At 36.2% G+C, this 19,058-nt stretch overlaps 1 protein-coding gene across 1 annotated transcript in view; it reads right to left on the bottom strand.

The window, feature by feature from the left end:
- Window positions 1-19,058, bottom strand: part of KATNBL1 (katanin regulatory subunit B1 like 1) — a 39,849-nt gene that overhangs the window by 10,493 nt on the left and 10,298 nt on the right. Inside the window, exons 2-3 of the mRNA XM_069462151.1 lie at window positions 1,221-1,351; window positions 614-654 (exon numbers count right to left, since the gene is read on the bottom strand). Of these exons, the coding sequence (XP_069318252.1) occupies window positions 614-654; window positions 1,221-1,337 (158 nt within the window). The 5' untranslated portion in view covers window positions 1,338-1,351. The remainder of the gene's footprint in view (window positions 1-613; window positions 655-1,220; window positions 1,352-19,058) is intronic.

Consider the following 19,058-nt stretch of genomic DNA (forward strand, 5'->3'; position numbering starts at 1 on the left):
ACATATTAACATAGAATATTTTATCAAAAAACCTGTATTTTCCAAAACACTCTGGTTTAACAGAAGACAGTTGTATTCTCATTCTCCATCCAGTCTATTGTGATATCAAATATCATATAGCCTCTAGAAAACTGTATTGTACACTTGCAAGACAGTGAAAATGAAGATGGTGAATAACGTCTTAGTATTGTTATGAAAATAGTTCTGACCTCACAAATTCCCTGAAAGGTCTGCAGGGACTTCCCAAGCCCTCAGATCACACTGTAAGAACCAGTGGTTTTGTAGAACATGCCTTTAGAGTTTGGCAGATCTGATAATGAATCCCATCTTTACCACTTTCTGGCTGTATGATTCTGAGCAGATCACTTAACTTTTCTGATCTTTAGTTTTCTCATCAACTATTAGGGGTCATAATACCTATCAAGCAGGACTGCTGTAAGGAACAGAGATAATATTGATGTGTTTATTAGCACAGAGCCTGGCACAAAGGAGCTGTTTGATGATAAGTTAATCATTATTTTAATAAAAAAGAATACTTATTTTTCTTCTTCTTTTCATCCTTACTTCGTTTTCAATATTTGCACTTCCCCACAAACTTTAAAGAAGCTCTTACCTATTTCTATAAGCAGCCAACTGTTTTGGAGATTTCTTAACCTGAAAAATGAAAGTAGATCATTGCAGCATATTTAAGTTAGAGTTATGTGAAATTTGTGATTGGTATAAACAAATTTAAAATTCAACAAGTACGTTTTTTGGATTATAGTTTTCTCTGTACTAATGCTGTAGCTTCAATCATTAGGTACAACAACATCGTACATAGGTATTTTTGGCAAAGCAACATATTCATCTCCCTATTTTCCACACCGCTAGTCACATATTATACTGTACTTCTATGGTGTTTAATAAATGCGTTGAATTTTAATATAGTTTAAGAGAAATTATATCAGTGCTAATGAGCCTCACAAAGATGACCCAAAAGCACCTCTGTGATTCCTCATAAACTAAAATATTCAAATTATATCACATCAAAACAGTATACTGGCTAAAAAGTTTTTACAGCTTTAGGAATATAGTGGTCATACTTTATTAATTCTACATAATTCTGGGAGATTAAGCAGAATTATTATCCTCCCACTGTGTAAACAATTTAACCAGAACTATCTATAGTATACCTGACAGTTTAAAATGTTTTACCTGTTACCTAGAAACCATGGACTTACCTCCTTCATGTTCTTATTAGTGAAATTAGAGATCCTTTTTCTAGGAAGATCAGTGGACTGATCCTCAGTATTATCACAAAAGTTCCGTTTTTTAACATTGTGGGTTTCAGATGCCATAATCTCTTAAATACCTAGAAAATAAAATGAAAAGAATAAATAGAAAATACAGAAAGTAAAAGAGCTTGATCATTTCTCTAACACACACATAAACATACAACAATAGCACCATGCTATATAAAAGAGGGTTATGAGTAAAGCAGAAGACATAGTTCTAATTTATACATTTTTAAAAACCTTAAACAGAGGAAACACAAGCCAGGGAACTTCAGGAAATTAGGGCTCTTTGTGGTCTCATTCTTTAGTTGCATACAGTTACAATAAAATATATGTATTTTTGCCAGAGCAATATGTCAATCTCCCCATTTTCCATATCACAAGCCATTTATGAAATGCACAGGTTATGGAAGCAGGTCTATAAAGTAGTGGTATTTATGGCATCCAAATATATAGAAGTCTAAAATTTTGTAATCAAATCACTGGGTCAAATATAACACCAAGCAGCCAGAGGAACCAAAATCAGACATCTATCTGACATGTCCTATGCCTAATCCTTACATGTTTCTTTTATTCTTGCACCTACCTCTCCAAACCTTTCCTCTACCTTTGAAAAAAATAACCCAGGCTCTCTTATTTCCCTGATTATATATATCCAAAGGGGAGGTGGTGGTGGAATTAAATGCTATGACTTCATTTACATAAAAGAGGTAATCGGTGATTTCCCCACTTGTACTATGGTTTCACACAGGAATTATTTTAGGTTGTGCTCTGAACATAAGTTTCCTCCCTTGTTCTTTCTTTAAATATCCACTAAGCATACACTATATGCCAGGCCCTGAAGTTAATATAGGTGATGCTCAGAGATACTATTCTAAAGAATCATTTAGGAAGCTTTTGAAAATGCATCTTACTGGGCCCTAACTTCAGAGACTATAACTCAGCAGGTCTCTCTGGACTGGAGCCCAAAGCAATTATATCTTCTAAAAGCTCCACAGGTCTTTTCTTCTCTCTCTCTCTCTCTCTCTCTCTCCCTCTCTCTTCTTGAGATGTGGGTCTCACTATGTTACCCAGGCTGGTCTCAAACTCCTGGGTTCAAGAGATCCTCCTGCCTTAGCCTCGCCAGTAGCTGAGACTAGGCATGTGCCACTGCACCTAGCTCCACAGGTGTTTCTAATGCATATTCTAAATTCTCCAGAAATACGATTTAGGGTATTCAAGATTTCCTGCAGCTAATCCATGGACAGCCCTTCCACCTGTACTCAAGTTAAGAAAGAAAAGCTATATTTGTATGCAACACTAACCCTTTGACTACTAATGTATGTTTCTGCTTGCTGTGCCTTGTTATGACTGCTTTTTTGTGCTAATAAAGTATGTTTGGTGTTCTCCTTAGGGGGAAAAAAAAAAAAAGAAACCTCTAGGGTTTGGCTGGGCCCGGTGGCTCACACCTGTAATCCTAGCACTCTGGGAAGCCTAGGCAGGAGGACTGCCCGAGGTCAGGTGTTTGAGACCAGCCTGAGCAAGAGCTGGAAGTGGCTCTACTAAAAAAACAAAACAAAACAAAACAAAACAAAAAACTTAGCTGAGCAACTAAAAAAAGAAAAAATTAGCCGGGCATGGTGGCACATGCCTGTAGTCCCAGCTACTCGGGAGGCTGAGGCAGAAGGATTGGTTAAGCCCAGGAGTTTGAGGTTGCTGTGAGCTAGGCTGATGCCACGGCACTCTGGCCAAGAAAAAAAAGTGTGAGACTCTGTCTCAGAAAACAAACAAACAAACAAACAAAAAAAACATTAAAAATGCACTAGGCAAGGAACTGAACATTGCTCTAATAGGCTCCTAAAACCCACCCACTAAAATAATTCATTTATCTGACAAATAAATTAACATGTCTGGACTTAGGAAAATAAAACTCTGCTTCTAAGTTTTGAACATAGTCAATAGGTTATTAAGTACAAAACATCCAATTTCCTTAAGTACTAAGTTTGACAGCTGATATCTCTGACATTTTACTTTGACACTCTTGTTTTATTTTTATTGTGAAGGTACACTCTCATTCTTTCAAACACATTTTGGCTTATGATTATCTTTCAAAAAAAATTTTAGAGTAATTTTTGTGAAACCATGAATAAGGAAAAAATGTGGGTTATTTTCAAATATGAGTTCCATAGTGGAACCAATGCAGCGCAGACAGCTTGAAATGTCAACGAAGGGTTTGGGAAGGATGTGGCTAATGAACACAGGGTATGTTGATGGTTTCAGAAGTTTCATTCTGGTGATTTTTTTCTTGAAAGTGAGGCACGTGGGCAACCTGAGACCAAGGTGGATAATGATGAGCTGAAAGCCATAGTGAAAGCAAATTTATCTCAACCTATGTGTGCATTAGCAGCAAGGTTTGACGTTACTATCCCAACAATATTGGACCATTTGAAACAAATCGGCATGGTAAAGAAGTTAGATAGATGGGTTCCACATGAATTAAACAAGCATCAGAAGAGAAATCATCTTGAAGCTTGCCTTTCTTTGTTGTCACCACATAAAAAACGAACCATTTCTACACCATATTGTTACGTGTGATGAATAATGGATTCTTTTTGACAATCACAAGCATTTGGCACAATGACTAGATAAAGATGAAGTGCCAAAACAGTTCAAAACCAAATATTCATCAAAAAAAAAAAAAAAGAAAAAAAACCTAGCGGTGCCTGTTTGGTGTTCCAGCACTGGTATTAACCACTACAGCTTCATGAAAGCTGGTCAATGGATTACAGCTGATACCTACTGCAATCAACTGGACGAAAGGATGAGGATGCTTGCAATTAAGTAGCCGAGATTGGTCAACAGAAACAAGCCAATCCTCTTTTTTTTTTGAGACAGAGTCTTGCTTTGTTGCCCGGGCTAGAGTGAGTGCCGTGGCGTCAGCCTAGCTCACAGCCACCTCAAACTCCTGGGCTTAAGCGATCCTACTGCCTCAGCCTCCCGAGTAGCTGGGACTACAGGCATGCGCCACCGTGCCCGGCTAATTTTTTCTATATATGTTTTAGTTGGCCAGATAATTTCTTTCTATTTTTTTTTTTTTTAGTAGAGACAGGGTCTCGCTCTTGCTCAGGCTGGAAGCCAATCCTCTTGAAAGACAATGCTTGACCACATGTTACACGAACAAAGCTGCTCAAACTACAGAGGCTGGACTTGGAAACTCTCTGTTATCCACCGTTTTTACCAGACCTTGTACCAACTGACTACTTCTTCCAGGCTTTGGACCACTTCTTTCAAGGAAAAATATTCAATTCTCAATAAGCTGTGGAAAACACCTTTTGTGATTTCATTGCCATTCACTCTCCAGGGTTCTTTGCTGCTGGCATAAACAAGCTACCATTAAGATGGCAAAACTGTGTCAATAGTTTAGGTGCATACTTTGATTCATTGTACTGCTTCTTGTTTGAGATATAATTAACTACACTTTTGATTCAAAATCAGACATTTCGTATTTAATCACCTAGTATTTAAAACACATAAAAATTGAGTAAATGAAGCAAAGTGAGGAAAGGAAGACAAAGAAAATTTTCTTGCCTTAAGAAACCCACTATCTAGTTAGAGAGACAGGACACAACCACATGTTAGTTAGCTAATTCTATCAGGCTGTATAACCTCACATAATGCATAGATTAAACTTATAGAAAAATTAAGTTGTATAAGGGTTCAAAGAGAAATAGCTTATTATTATGGACCACTGTGATTAGGAAAGACTTGGGAAGAAGCAAGGCTTGAGCTGGACTTTTGATGAGGGATAGGATTCAAGTAGGAGGAAGTGAGAGCTTAATGACAGAAAATGAATGACAGAAACTATACTTCAGGAATAATACCAAACACCTCTTCTGTTTCCTGGTCTGTTCTAAAAGAGAAAAAAAATTAAACAAAAATTTAAAAATAAAGAAAAACACACCTCAATATTGTACAAAGTGGGAAACATTTGGTTATTTCCAAGTATAGGTATCCAAAGACTAAATTCAAAACCACTATATACAAAAGGCATTTGCCACAACAAGGGATCTTTCTCCATCTTTTTTCCTACCTGGGGATGCTACAGGATAGAATGAATTCTTAGTATCAGGAGTTGGATTCAAGTTACATTTTTCCCACAAAAATCCACTTAATAGTACTATTAGATCAGCTCTAAACAGGCTTTTAAGGCTTAAGCTTAGAAATCAATCACTATTAGACTCTTGTTCCTGTTTAAAGATGTGATCTGATTATTAAATAATCTGTAAAAAGTCACCTTTTTGGAATCCAATTCATCAATAAATCTGGGGTTATGTCTATCACAAACAAATCTTAAGAAATAAAAGTAATTTGGGGAGATAAATCTCTAATGATATTTAAGTTTTTAAAATAAATACAGTAGAATGATAATCAAAAGCATAATAGTTTGATACTGAAGTAATAGTTATATTTCATTAAGATTACGATATTCCTAAAATGGTAGTATTCAGTTTAGTATTCTATAAATTTTTAAAGACATAAAAAAGATTACCAAAGAATACTAGTTGTAAAACTAGTTTTGAAAGCTTAAGGTGGGTGGTCTAACAATAACTTCCAATAAAATAATAGCTATTGCTATTTTATCACTTCATGTGGAATTATAGATGCTTTATATTGAGTATCGCATTTAATCATCAGCACAATCTATAATGTAGAAATTATAACCCCATTTTAAAAAAAGAATACAAGTTTTGAGAAGTTAAGTACCTTGTTCTAATGTACCAAAGATGTTTTATGTTTTAGGCCTCCATCTTCTCACTAGAGAATGGATTCCAAAATTTCTCATCTCAGGGCTCTGTGTACTTGCTATACTCTATACTTGGGAAATTTTTCCCCTAATATATTCTTCTGGCTTGCTTCTTTACATTTTTAGGTTCTTGTTCAAATACCCTCTCCTCTTCAGAGTGGCTTTCCCTGAATGACCCTCTGAAATAGCACCTACCTTCACTTCTCTACCTCCCTAACCTACTCTATTTTTGTTTCTAGTACTTAACCATTACTGGACATATGTATTTGTCTGTTTATCATATGTCTAGAATGTAAGCTCCATGAGGGGTAGACTTTGCTTGCCTTTTTTCTTTTTTTTTTTTTTGACAGGGTCTTGCTCTGTTGCCTGGCCTAGAGTGCAGTGGCGTCATTGTAAGTCACTGCAACCTCACACTCCTGGGCTCATGCAATCCTTCTGCCTCAGCCTCCTGAATAGCTGGGATTCCAGGCACATATGACCATGTCTAGCTAATTTTTCTATTTTTTGTAGAGACAGGATCTTGTTATGTTGTTCAGGATAGTCTCAAATTCCTGGACTCAAGCAATCCTCACACCTTGGCCTCCCAAAGTGCTGGATTATAGGCATGAGTCACTGCATCTGGCCCTGAGCATTGAATTTCTTTAATGTTGATATTGCAGTATCACAAAGCAAGCAAATCATCTTATCTTTAGCAGAAACAAGATAATATTGCAATTCCCATACTCATTAAAAAAATCTGTTTTCTTCTCTTGGTCTTCTTTGACATAATGGACTGCTAAGCAGACAGAATTAGAAAATACTGTAAAGCTGTGCAACTATACACAAATTCCACTTTAAAAAGAAACACAGTGCATCACTGTCAAAAGCTGATAACAGATTGGTGAACTCAATCCCCATAAACTCTCACCAACCAACCTCCTGCAGTAGTGGTGCCAGTCTGGCGGGGGAAGTTAGAACTAAATCACGAGCGTAGCAGCTGTCAATTTAGCCCTTACGGCTTACTAATGTTCTAATTGTGCTGGCCAATTTGGGAGGATTATTTCATTAAAACTTATTTTATTCTTTGGTATTTTAGATATGTTCATTTTAAAAATAAATAAAAATGTAAAAGATGAACAAAAATGTATTAATAAAAGGATTTGTTCTATAAAATCTAGATTCAGTCAAAAGGCTGCACTAAAGGACCTAGAAGGTAACATGTGGCCTTAAGGCTGCAGGTTCCCCACTCCTGGGCTAGGAGATGGAGAAGGGATCAACATGCCAACTTTTAACTATCCTGAACATTGGATATAGTGCATATTTTCTTAAATAGCAACAATACAGTGATCGTTATGGGCATTTTCTTGAGGATGTAGAAAAACAGGGGATGAAGAAGGAATTGGAGAGACGAATTCTCTTTACATAGCAACTATCTCCTACCAGAAAGATGAAAAGGGATCTATTCACATAATCTACTACAATGGCTGCCAAATCAAGAGATTAAACAGCTCTTAGTGTTCCCTTCCTACTCACAATAATAAAAACTCATCATTCAGGAATGAAACATGTGTGGACTTTTGTCTGTAATACCTTAAGTTACAGCTCAAAAATCAAGTTAACTTAAGCTTTCTTTTATATTGATATATTACAGTATAGTCATTATTTATCTTGTATTTAACTCAGTAATTTCATGAGGCAATTTCATTCCTCTCCTTGAAAAATAAAGCACGGTTGTGTGCAGAGTCATTCTTCTCTAGTCACCACCACAGAGTCATTCCCACTATCACAAGAGTCTTGAGGTTGAAAACAGTTTATAATAATCACTACCTTATAATAACAAAATATATAAGAAATAAAAGGATTTTATTTAAAGAATTTAAAGCTTGAGCTTATTTTTTTAACCTAGAGATACCAAGTAACTCACCAAAAGACAGTTAGTGACAGAGCATAGTTAATAGAATCCATACCATTCTGCCATATTTGTTTTCATTAATAGAATCCAATTCATTCTCAAATAGAGTAATAAACATTTCTTTAGAAAGCCTACTCAAGCCAAATATGATAAAAGTACTAACTCTTTTGAGATGACAACATATGTACAGATGAACATAAGCTATAAACTACCTACCATCTTTCCTTTACCTCATACGGTTAATCTCTTCTTCTCTCTTTTAAGGCCCTCCATGAGATTTATTGGGTTTAAAGACAAATCACAGGTTTTCCCATGAGGCAGCTGCCACTCAAAAAATGAAAGGGAGAATGAACATGAACTTTTTGTTCTTCAAGAATTTCAGTGAAGGGGAGAGGAAGAGAAGGTAACAATGAGATTTTCTGGGACAATCCTTAGGATCAGAGGATACTGATTCCTTCCTCCTAAATCCAGCTTCCAGACTCTTAATAATTGCAATAGTATCTGTAGTACTTATGTTTAATAATGGAATATAGATTAGGTTAAAATGACAAGGTGATAAAAACAGAAATTAGAAAACCAAGGCTGATCTGAATGGGGTCAGTACTTACAATAGAATAGAAAGCCTATTTTTAAGGATGTTTTATGAAGTGGAAGAAGGTTTAAAAAATAATGGCTGTCTTAGTCTGTTTTGTGCTGCTATTGCAGAATATCTGAGATTGGGTAATTTATAGAGAACAGAGATGTATTTCTTACAGTTCTGGTGCCTAGGAAGTCCAAGACTCAGGGACCCACATCTGGTGAGGGCCTTCTTGCTGCACCATCCCATGTTGGAAGGCAGAAGGGCGAGAGAACATGAGACAAAGAAAGGGCCAAACTCACTTTTATAACAAACTTCCTTTCACAATAAAGAACCTACCTCCAAGATAACATTAATCTATTCATGAGAAGATAGCCCTAATGACCTAATCACCACTTAAAGGTTGGGACCTCTCTCAACAGTGTTGCATTGGGGATTAAGTTTTCAACACATGAACTTTTGGGAGGCACATTCAAAACATAGTCATTTGTTTGTTTTAATAGAGATGGGGGGGTCTTGCTATGTTGCCCAGTCTGGCCTCGAACTCCTGGGCTCAAGAGATCCTCCTGCCTCAGCCTCTTAAGCAGCTGGAACTACAGGTGTGCAACACCATACCAGGCTAGCAATGGTATTTTACAAAGCAGGATAGAAAACTGAATGCTAGTATGATCCTGGTTTTTCAAAAGAGATATATTATAGATGAGTTCTATCAAAACATTAACAGAAATTATTTATTGCTGGTGGGATTACAGGTGATTTTTTTCTTCATTTATATGTTTTTCTATTTTCTACAAAGAACATGAATTATTTTTATAAAGTGAGGAAGTAAATTTTATTTTAACTTAGATCACTATCTTTTTAGTTTTAGTTAACCAAAAACGTTTGTTTACTTAGTTGTATAACTAACTCTCTTATAGTAAACAAACAAACAAAGGTAGAAATGTCAATACACACAGGTAACACTTTGTAAGAATCTATTTTAACTTCTCCAAAATTAGGACAACTTCATCTAATTTTCTCAATTCTTGCCTTCTCACATCAATCTGGACATTGCTACTACACACACTGTTTAAAAATCTTCAATTTCTCTCTTTGATCTGATTCCTCCCCTTCTGCTTTCAAACATGCTCAGATTTCCCCTACCAACTCCTATACTCTTTCTTTGCCTTCCTTTCCTGCCAAATTTCTACAATGAGTGCTTTTTAAGCTGCCATTTTCTCTTTAACCCTTTACAATCTTGCTTTTATTTTGCCCTGTCATCTGAAAAAATTGCATTTTCAATGTTCCTTGAAGCTATATAGGAGCCTTTATAGCACTAATGATGCTCATCAAGGTCAGCCAAGCCAACTCTAAAGACTTTGCTCATTCTTCATCACCATTTAGCTCTTTCATCACTTCATGACCCTTCTCTGACTCTTTCTGTTCACATGACACAACTGTCCCAACTCTCCTTGTTCCCTTACCATTTTTCTGGCTCTTTTTCCAGGAACTGGTTCTTTTTTTTTTTTTTTTTTAGCAACTCTTCTCTCTCTACACAAAAGTGGGGAAATACACTTTCACGGCTTAGGCTATTTCTCTAGACCCAGTTTCTCCCTTAACTTCTTTGTATTTAGCTTCCTGGTTTGCCATGGCTAGGTCCAAGTCAACATACCTAAAATAAATCTCTTAAATGTCTTCAATGTCAAACCAACCAGCTGGCCTTCTTAACTACCACATTTGAAATTACTGTAACCAAATTTCTCTTAGACTAGAAACCTAGGAGTTGACTCCTCTTTCCTTCCTTCCAACAAATCACCAAGTCTTCCTGAATCTTCCTTCAAAATAATTCACAGGTCCCTTCTGACCTTCCTTTTTCCACTGTCAGAACTATAGCTCCATGACTTCAAGTCTAAATCACTGGAAGAATTACTTGATGTTCCTGCCACCAGTCTTTTCCTGATCCCTACAAGTTATCCTATACAAGCACTGCCTGTAGTGTTCATGGTGAAATACTACTACAGAATTTCCCCAGTTATGTTTAAAGTATTCACATATATTTTAATGGACACTTTACTCCATTTCTATGTAAGTTTAGATATGCTACATGTTAAACTATTTCTTGGAAATCGAATACTTAAAAAGGCTCTGAGAAGCCTGCATAATTTTATTTAACTCTGTGACCCCCAAATTTAGCGACTATCCTACAATACTTTTTTTTTTTTTTTTTTTACAGATATGTATAAAATTTGAAAGATGCAGATGTTCCAAGGAATATAGTTTTGGGGACTGATTTACTATAAGACTAAACTATTCATCTAAATATCAAAGGTCTTCATAACTGGGTATCATACTACTAAAGATCAATAGTTAATTTTTTTAATTAGAAGGAAGAAAACACAAAACATTCTAAGCTTTTTATGGGGGCAGAGAAAGGGTTTTTTGAGGGATGGGGATGGGTTCTCACTGCAATGGTGTTAATATTTAATGGTGTTAAATGACAATATCATTAAAAATAATGGCTAGCCTTTATCAAAAGTTTACCAAAAGCCAGGCATAGCCACTGTAGGTATATTATTCCCTTTTCATAGATGAAGAAATTGAGGCATAAAAAGAATAAATAATTTTCCCAAGATCAAACAACAAAAAAATGATAAGAGTCAGCACTGGAACCAAAGCATTCTGTCTCCATTGCTTACATACTATACAATTTCCAGACATTCTAGAAATGGCAAAAATATAGATAAGGAAAGAAAAATATCAGGGTTGTCAGTGACTGGGGGAAGGGAGAAGTTGACTATAAAAAGATAAGAAACATTTTGGGGAGAGGGACTTATTCTATATTTGATTGGGGTAGTGATTATACAACTGTGTGCATGTCAAAACTCATGGAAATAACACTTCAATAGTCTGACTTAAAAGAAATTGGGACACAGAGCACATGCCATGACTTTTCACTAGGCTCCTTGGACACCTGGCACTTGCTTAACAGAGCTGGGAAATACAGCTCCCCCAGGCCAACATCCATTCTTTTTTCTCCAGGAAATTGGTGCACCCTTCAATTCTGGAGGTTACAGAAACATTCCTCAAAGTATCTGAAATATATATTTGTTTCTACTGCTGACTACCAAAGCCAGCCTAATTGGTTTTCTGTTTGCTCTACTTAGCTGTGTCAGCTGGGTCTGGCTGGAGACTGGAGATGCCCTCAATATGCAATGATGTGGGGTAAGTGGTCTTACTTGGAGGCCAAGGGGAGTTAAAAGTTTAATCTGCAAAGGCCTCCAGGCTCCTCCTGTCCCTCCTAGCTTTCTGGCAAGGATTCTGATCACTATGTAGTAGGTGTCACAGCCTACTACCTGGGCAAAAAATTAAAGACTCATCCAACCTTTAAAAGGTGATATAGCTGAAAGATTAGGTCTAACAGACCCATATTCATATTCCCAACTTTCCCACTTAACTAGGTCTGTGGCCTTGGAAACAGCTGAGTCTCATTTTCTTCATTTATAAAAGTAAAGATGTTTATGTATTTGCCCTGCCTCACTCCAAAACAAAGAAAAAACCTGCAGACAGTAAAATAGGATTTTTTTTTTTTTTTTTTTTTTTGAGACAGAGTCTCACTCTGTTGCCCGGGCTAGAGTGAGTGCCGTGGCGTCAGCCTAGCTCACAGCAACCTCAAACTCCTGGGCTTAAGCGATCCTACTGCCTCAGCCTCCCGAGTAGCTGGGACTACAGGCATGCTTAGTTGGCCAGATAATTTCTTTCTATTTTAAGTAGAGACAGGGGTCTCACTCTTGCTCAGGCTGGTCTCGAACTCCTGACCTCGAGCGATCCACCCGCCTCGGCCTCCCAGAGTGCTAGGATTACAGGCGTGAGCCACCGGGCCGGGCCTTAGGATTTTTTTTAAACAGAGAAAATTAGGATAAAGAGAAAGAGAAGTAAATTAGTTAATTACCAAACAGTTAAAACTTAAGAAGAGAATATTTGCAGTGTTCAAAGTGATGTCAGGCTGGGTGTGGTGGCTCACGCCTATAATCCCAGCACTTTGGGAGGCTAAGGTGGGAGGATCGCTTGAGCCCTGGAACTCAAGACCAGCCTGAACAATATAACAAGACCCCAGCTCTACAAACAAACAAACAAACAAACATCAGCCAGGAGTGGTGACTCACACTGGTAGTCCTAGCTACTTGGGAAGCTGAGGCAAGAGGATTGGTTGAGCAGGCAAGTTTGTGGCTGCAGTGAGCTGTGATCATGGTGGCAATGTACTCCAGCCTGGACAACAGAGTGACACTATTAAAAACAAACAAACAAAAAACCAAAGTGGTTTCAAACCAGTAGGCAAAGTTCAGCAGAACACTAATATTAGAACATCACATAGAGAACAAGGAATCCAGTTTATGAGAAGGCAAAAACTTAAGAAACTAACCATATTAAAGCTTTTACAAAAAGAAACAGAGGGAAAAGGGCAGAGACTTTTTTTTTTTAATTTTTTTTTTTTTTTAAAGGGCTGGAGAGCACCCGTAGGTCTCAAACCGCTGACTCCACAAATTGGTTGTTAAAACACTGTCGAAGGAACCGCTGAGCTAAAGCCAGCCCGGAAGCAGAGACTCTTAAACTCATTTTAAGTATCTTTAAACATAGAAAGCATAACTTTATACCATTAAGTCTCATTTCCTAAGCTTTTGCTATTAATACTTCTTGTCTCTCCTAGTGTTTCATTTTTATTGAAACAAAATGCCTCTCTCCCTCCTTTCTACTTCACACAGCCTCTCTCAGTGATTGAGTTAAAATCTTTCTCTGAAACATTTCTTAATTCCTGTCTTCACTGATCTCTTCCTTTACCACCTTTTTGTGCTTAATTAATATTACACAGTTCAACAATCAACAAATAATTGAAGGCCGAAATGTAAAATGTGACTGGGCACTAACTGATCCATGTGTGTCTCCTCTTGCCAGCTAGACTGCAAAACTTCTCATGGGCAGCAACTGCATTTCAGACCTTTACATACACAACTTAAAAGGTAACTCAATAACTATTAGTTAATGTAAATATATATCCTCCAGTGAGCACATGAATATCATTCTATTCAAAGTACTAGTATTTTAGGGTTCATTACTTAAATGATTAAAAGAAAGCATATGTATTCAATCCAACATGTATTGATTCAGCACCTACCATGTGTCAAGAGATGAATTATAAGTACCTGTTTTATTTCTCCAGAAGCTTACAACTTTCTAGTGGGGAAGAATAACAAGAAAGCCAGTAAGTATAAATAATTAGTGCTATTTAAGAGGAATAGATAGTACAGGTTACTAGAAAAGCAGAAGCAGCCCATCTAATTTGAGGGGCAGTGAAACATCTGGGAATACATCTCGGATCACAGTGGACCTGAGTCCTGAAGACAAACAGGAAACTGTAAAAATGAAATAAAGGAAAACTCTCTAGTTAAGCAAACATAGTAAAACTTTTGCTTTACTCAAAAACCAGAATCTAAAGCTTTCCATATTTCCAGTTCTTCTCCAAAAACGGTTCCTCTATTTGGGCACAGATAGAAAGCAAAAACAGTTATAGGCAATGGCTCATGCCAGCTACTCAGGAGGCTGAGGCAGGAGGATCATTTAAGCCCAAGAGTTTGAGGCTGCACCAGGCTAAGTGAGCTATGATCATGCCACTGCACTTCAGCCTGGGCAACAGAGTGAGATCCTATCTCTAAAAAAAAAAAAAAAAAAAACCCAAACCACAAAAAAACAGTTAAAGAAGATGATGGGGAACTTTATAATGAATGGATAGATCAGGCTGACAACATCCAAACCATTAATCAATCTTAGCATTAAAAAAGGAGACAATCAGACATTATATGCCTCCTGATATATCTCAGTGGGTTGCACAGAAAAAAAAATCAGAATAAACATGGAAAAAATTCTCTCTTATTTTAGAATATCCCCAACAATCACTGAATGCTTCCACAGAGGTGAACCTTGAAGCTGGGGAACAAAGGTAGTAGAGAAACTTTTTTTACTTGATACCAAATTTTGTATCTAAGTATCATTTATTTTAAAAATAAATTAAAATAAAATATCACCAGTAATTCAACCATCAATAATATCTGGTGTTTTTTCTTCCTATGCAGTTTAGTGTTATATGCTGGATTTTGTCATTAATATTATAATGTATTTTCTTACATATTAAAAAGGCTTTTTGAAAATATGATTTAAAATGAGTATACAGAATATTATCACATGAATGCTGTTTACTTTTATTTTTGCTCTTACAGAAAATACTGTGATGAATATCCATATATAAATATTTGTACACATCTGGTTATTTCCTTTGGGAAGTAATTACTTGGATCACAAAATATGGCTATAAGTCTCTTGAAATACATGGTAAAAGCCTTTTCATATAATGTGACTGGGAGTAATGGTTGGTCAAAAAATCATTTAATATGAGCTTTCATTAAAAAAAAGATGTTATACATGTACCTTAAACATTTTAATTTAAAATCTAAAAATACTAAAGCATCATCTATGATTTCTAGTTTGTGTTTCCTTAAAATGGCTCAAGAGCACAAGAACTTAATGATACAAAGCATTATCAGTGCAAAATCCTAAATTGTTACAATTTTACTTATGTTTAGCTTTCTAAACTACACCTAATTTGATACAAAGTTTTTGAGTCACCTGTCTTCATCCAATCTATCCAAAGCATTCCAATTAATTTTTGTAGAAACAATTTTTTTAAACTCCTATTTTAAATTGTTATATTCATTAAATTGGCAACTAAGAAGCTTGGTGAATTTGGCAGAGATGGATGGCTGCCTTCTAAAAAGTTTTTTTAATTTAGACTCCTTATAGTAGAGGTGGATTCTCTGTATCCTTGATAACACAAAATTCTGTGTTATAAATATTTTAGCTTTGGAAATTTGACAAATGATAAACAATATCATGTTTTAGTTTGCCTTTGAAAGATTTAATATGAAGCTGTACTATTCTTACATGATTAAACTGAAAACAGTACGCAGCACAATGTAACAAACAGGGAAGGACAAGTCCTAGAGTCACACTTCTTGGGTTTGAGTCCTATTTTCACCATTTATTAGTTATGTACAATCTTAGGCAAGTTATTTAACCTATTTACAGAGTAGTGCTAGGAGGCTTAAATAAAATAATGCACTTACCACACATAATGTCTGTAATCACTCTGTAAATGTTAGCCATTCACTTATATACAAATAACACTAATGAAGCAAGTTGCCCTTGGTATAAGAAACATGGTTTGTGGTGTCAGCAAAATTTTTATTTATTTATTTATTTATTTTTGAGATAGAGTCTCGCTCTGTTGCCCAGGCTGGAGTGTAGTGGCCTCATCAGAGCTCACAGCAACCTCGAACTCCTGGGCTCCAGTGATCTTCCTGCCTCAGCCTTCTGAGTAGCTGGGACTACAGGCCTGTACCACCACACCCGGCTAATTTTTCTATTTTATGTAAAGATGGGGTCTCACTCTTGCTCAGGCTTGTCTCAAACTCCCAGCCTCAAGCAATCCTCCCACCTCAGCCTCTCAGAGTGCTAGGATTATAGGTATGAGCCACTGTGCCCGGCCAGAAAATTTTAATATCAGTTCTTAATTTTGTTTTATGTTTCTCTGTGCGTACATGCAACACAGAAAAAAAAAAAAATCCTACAAGGATGAGAGTTCTTTCTACATTCCTTTTTTTTCTGTTTATTTTTCTGTAACGTTAAGAATGAATCATTTTCTTGGGCTTATTTTTCTATACTGATTTTCTACAGTAAAATGTATTACATTTTAAATAAAAAATGAGTTTCTTAACATAACGATGATACACTAATAGGAACTGATAAATTAAAGCTTAAGCCTTAAAACAAATTTTAAATTATATAATGGAATGCAAAATAATTGTAAAATTATAAAATTCAGTGACCTGAACCACTCTAAGGTAGAATTCTTGGTGTAATATATAGCTATATCATAGCTACTAGCAGTTTCCTACCTCACTCCTACTCATACCCTTAAACTTCCCAACCTCCCCTGTAGTGAAATTCTCACCACCATCCCAAAGTTTATAGCAGGAGAAATAGACAAACAAGCAATATGCAAAGCATGGAGATATCCCTGAGGGTTTATCTAAGAGCTTAGGAAAAATGTTGCTCTTTGAGTTAAACTATGAGATAGAAGATAGTAGTTTAAAGCAAAGATATTTAGAGAGTCATCTTATAGAGAGTAACAGCTTCTAGTCCAGTAGGACTTGCCCGGTGATTCTCAATGAGTGTTCCACTACATTTTAATCAATCTATAAAATTTATTTTCATAACTACGTAACTTTCATACTATAAAAGTGTTCAAAAATTATGTTGAGCTAAGCAGATCATACAACCCAGTTTAAAGCAGATAGATTTATCACAAATAAGAACTAAAAATAACCCAGGGTTTAATGTCAAAGCAGATTCAGGGAACGATTACATGATTGCCTAAATGTATTCCTTTCTTAGGTATATTTGGTCAAGAGTTGGGAAAGGAAGGCTCACAAGGGCAGCAAACACTTGCACTCAAAAAGTAACAATGTGAATGGTATATTAACTGCATTTATTATAAGCCATATGAGAAACTATTATACCAGAAGAGCAATGATACATTCTGCTGACTTGGTTAGTTTTGTTTGGAACCGTTTAAACCCTTCTAGAGTCTAATCTGAAAGTTAACATTTTGCAAGAATGTGTCAATTAGATGGGGAATGGACTAGGGGGAGGAGATGAATACTGGAAAACTAATAAGGAGAAGTACAGAGACAAATACAAGCAGTACCTATAACCCCACTGTCCAGGGGAAGAGTGCCCCATCAGGTTACCTAGATTGCCTAGTACACTTGTTAGGTTTATTTCTATTGAGGGAATAGTTTTACCAAGTTAGCAAAACCTGATACTATTAAATATTCAAATTATAAAATAAAGTCCCCTTATCCTGATTCCTTGCTTAGAACAACTCGAAATCCCTAATATTTAGAATAAATCCCAAAGGTTTAATATTTGCTGAATGATGATTCATCATACCACTTTCTCTTAATTCAGTTTCTCAATGGAAGGCTGGTTTGAGAAATGACGTCAAATTTGAGAAGGGAGGTCAAGCATGAAAATAAGTTTAGATTTTTGGGATTCAGTAATTAAAATACGATGATACATCATTTCAATCAATTTAGATCAAACTGAATTCTTATGACTGAGTCACCCTGAAATAAAAATTACAAAACAGATGCTAAGTGGGAATTAGCTTTCCCACGACCTCTTCCTCAGTTTTAACAATCAAGTCCAATGAATATACTACATTAGGGAACTGGGACTAATAATGGGGAAATAAAGTTAATGAAATTCTGAGAATTAGGTGGTCTTCACCATCTATATCCGTAGTTTTGGTTCTAAGGACTTTTTTTTTTTTTTTTTTTTTTTTTTTTTTGAGACAGGGTTTCACTCTGTTCCCAAGACTAGAGTGCAGTGGCATCATCATAGCTCACTGCAAACTCAAAACTCCTGGGCTCAAGTGATCCTCCTGCCTCAGCATCGCAAGTAGCTGGGACAATAGGCACATGCCACCATGCCTGGTTAATTTTTCTATTTTTCACAGAGACAGGGTCTTGCTCTTGCTTAGGCTGGTCTTGAACTCTGGCTTCAAGTGATCCTCCCTCCTCAGCCCCGCAAAGTGCAAGGATTATAAGAGGGAGCTGCCACACCTGGCCCAGACTATTTTTTACACGACAATGCCTTATACTGGAAAGTGGGGAGAAAAAAGCAAGGTAGCAGAACAGTATGCTACCACTTAGATAAAAAATGTGTGAGTGAATCCTCGTATATTCACTGAATATCTCTGGAAGGATACAAAAGAAAACTGGAGACAAAAGTCACTTGTAGAGAGAGGAAGTGTGTGGCTGGGGGATGAGATAAGAGGGAGACTTTTGCCTTTTGGGTCTTTTTTTTTTTGTCCCATTCCTCCTCCTTCCTTTTGGGCCTTTTGAATTTTGTATCATGTGCAAGTATTACATTTTAACTAAATTAAAAGGAATTAATAATATATATATACATTTTCTTAAATGTTTATATAAACACTTGAATCTTTGGGAAGACTTAGGGTTTCTTAAGCCTATAAGTACATGATTATAATTATTCTAGCATGTTTTGATGAATTTGCCCTTACTCTCCCTGTTAGAATAATCCAGTATTTTTTCTGGAAATATTTACAAGGAGGAAAAATATTCTAATCCTTTCTACTGCCTTCTTCAACTCGGAACTGGAAAAATATATACAATTGGCCCTCTGTATCTGTGGGTTCTACCCCCATGGATTCAACCAACTGTGGTTCAGAAATATTTGAAAAAAAATTGCATCTGTACTAAATATGCATAGACTTGTTCCTTGTCGTTATTCCATAATCAATAACAACAATTTACATGGCATTTGCATTGTATTAGGTATTATAAGTAATCTAGAAATGATTTAAAGTATACAGGGCAATGTGCATAGGATAAATGCAAATACTATACCACTTTATGTCAG

Source organism: Eulemur rufifrons, chromosome 2 (genome assembly GCF_041146395.1).
Source record: "Eulemur rufifrons isolate Redbay chromosome 2, OSU_ERuf_1, whole genome shotgun sequence".
In the NCBI taxonomy this organism is placed as follows: Eukaryota; Metazoa; Chordata; class Mammalia; order Primates; family Lemuridae; genus Eulemur; species Eulemur rufifrons.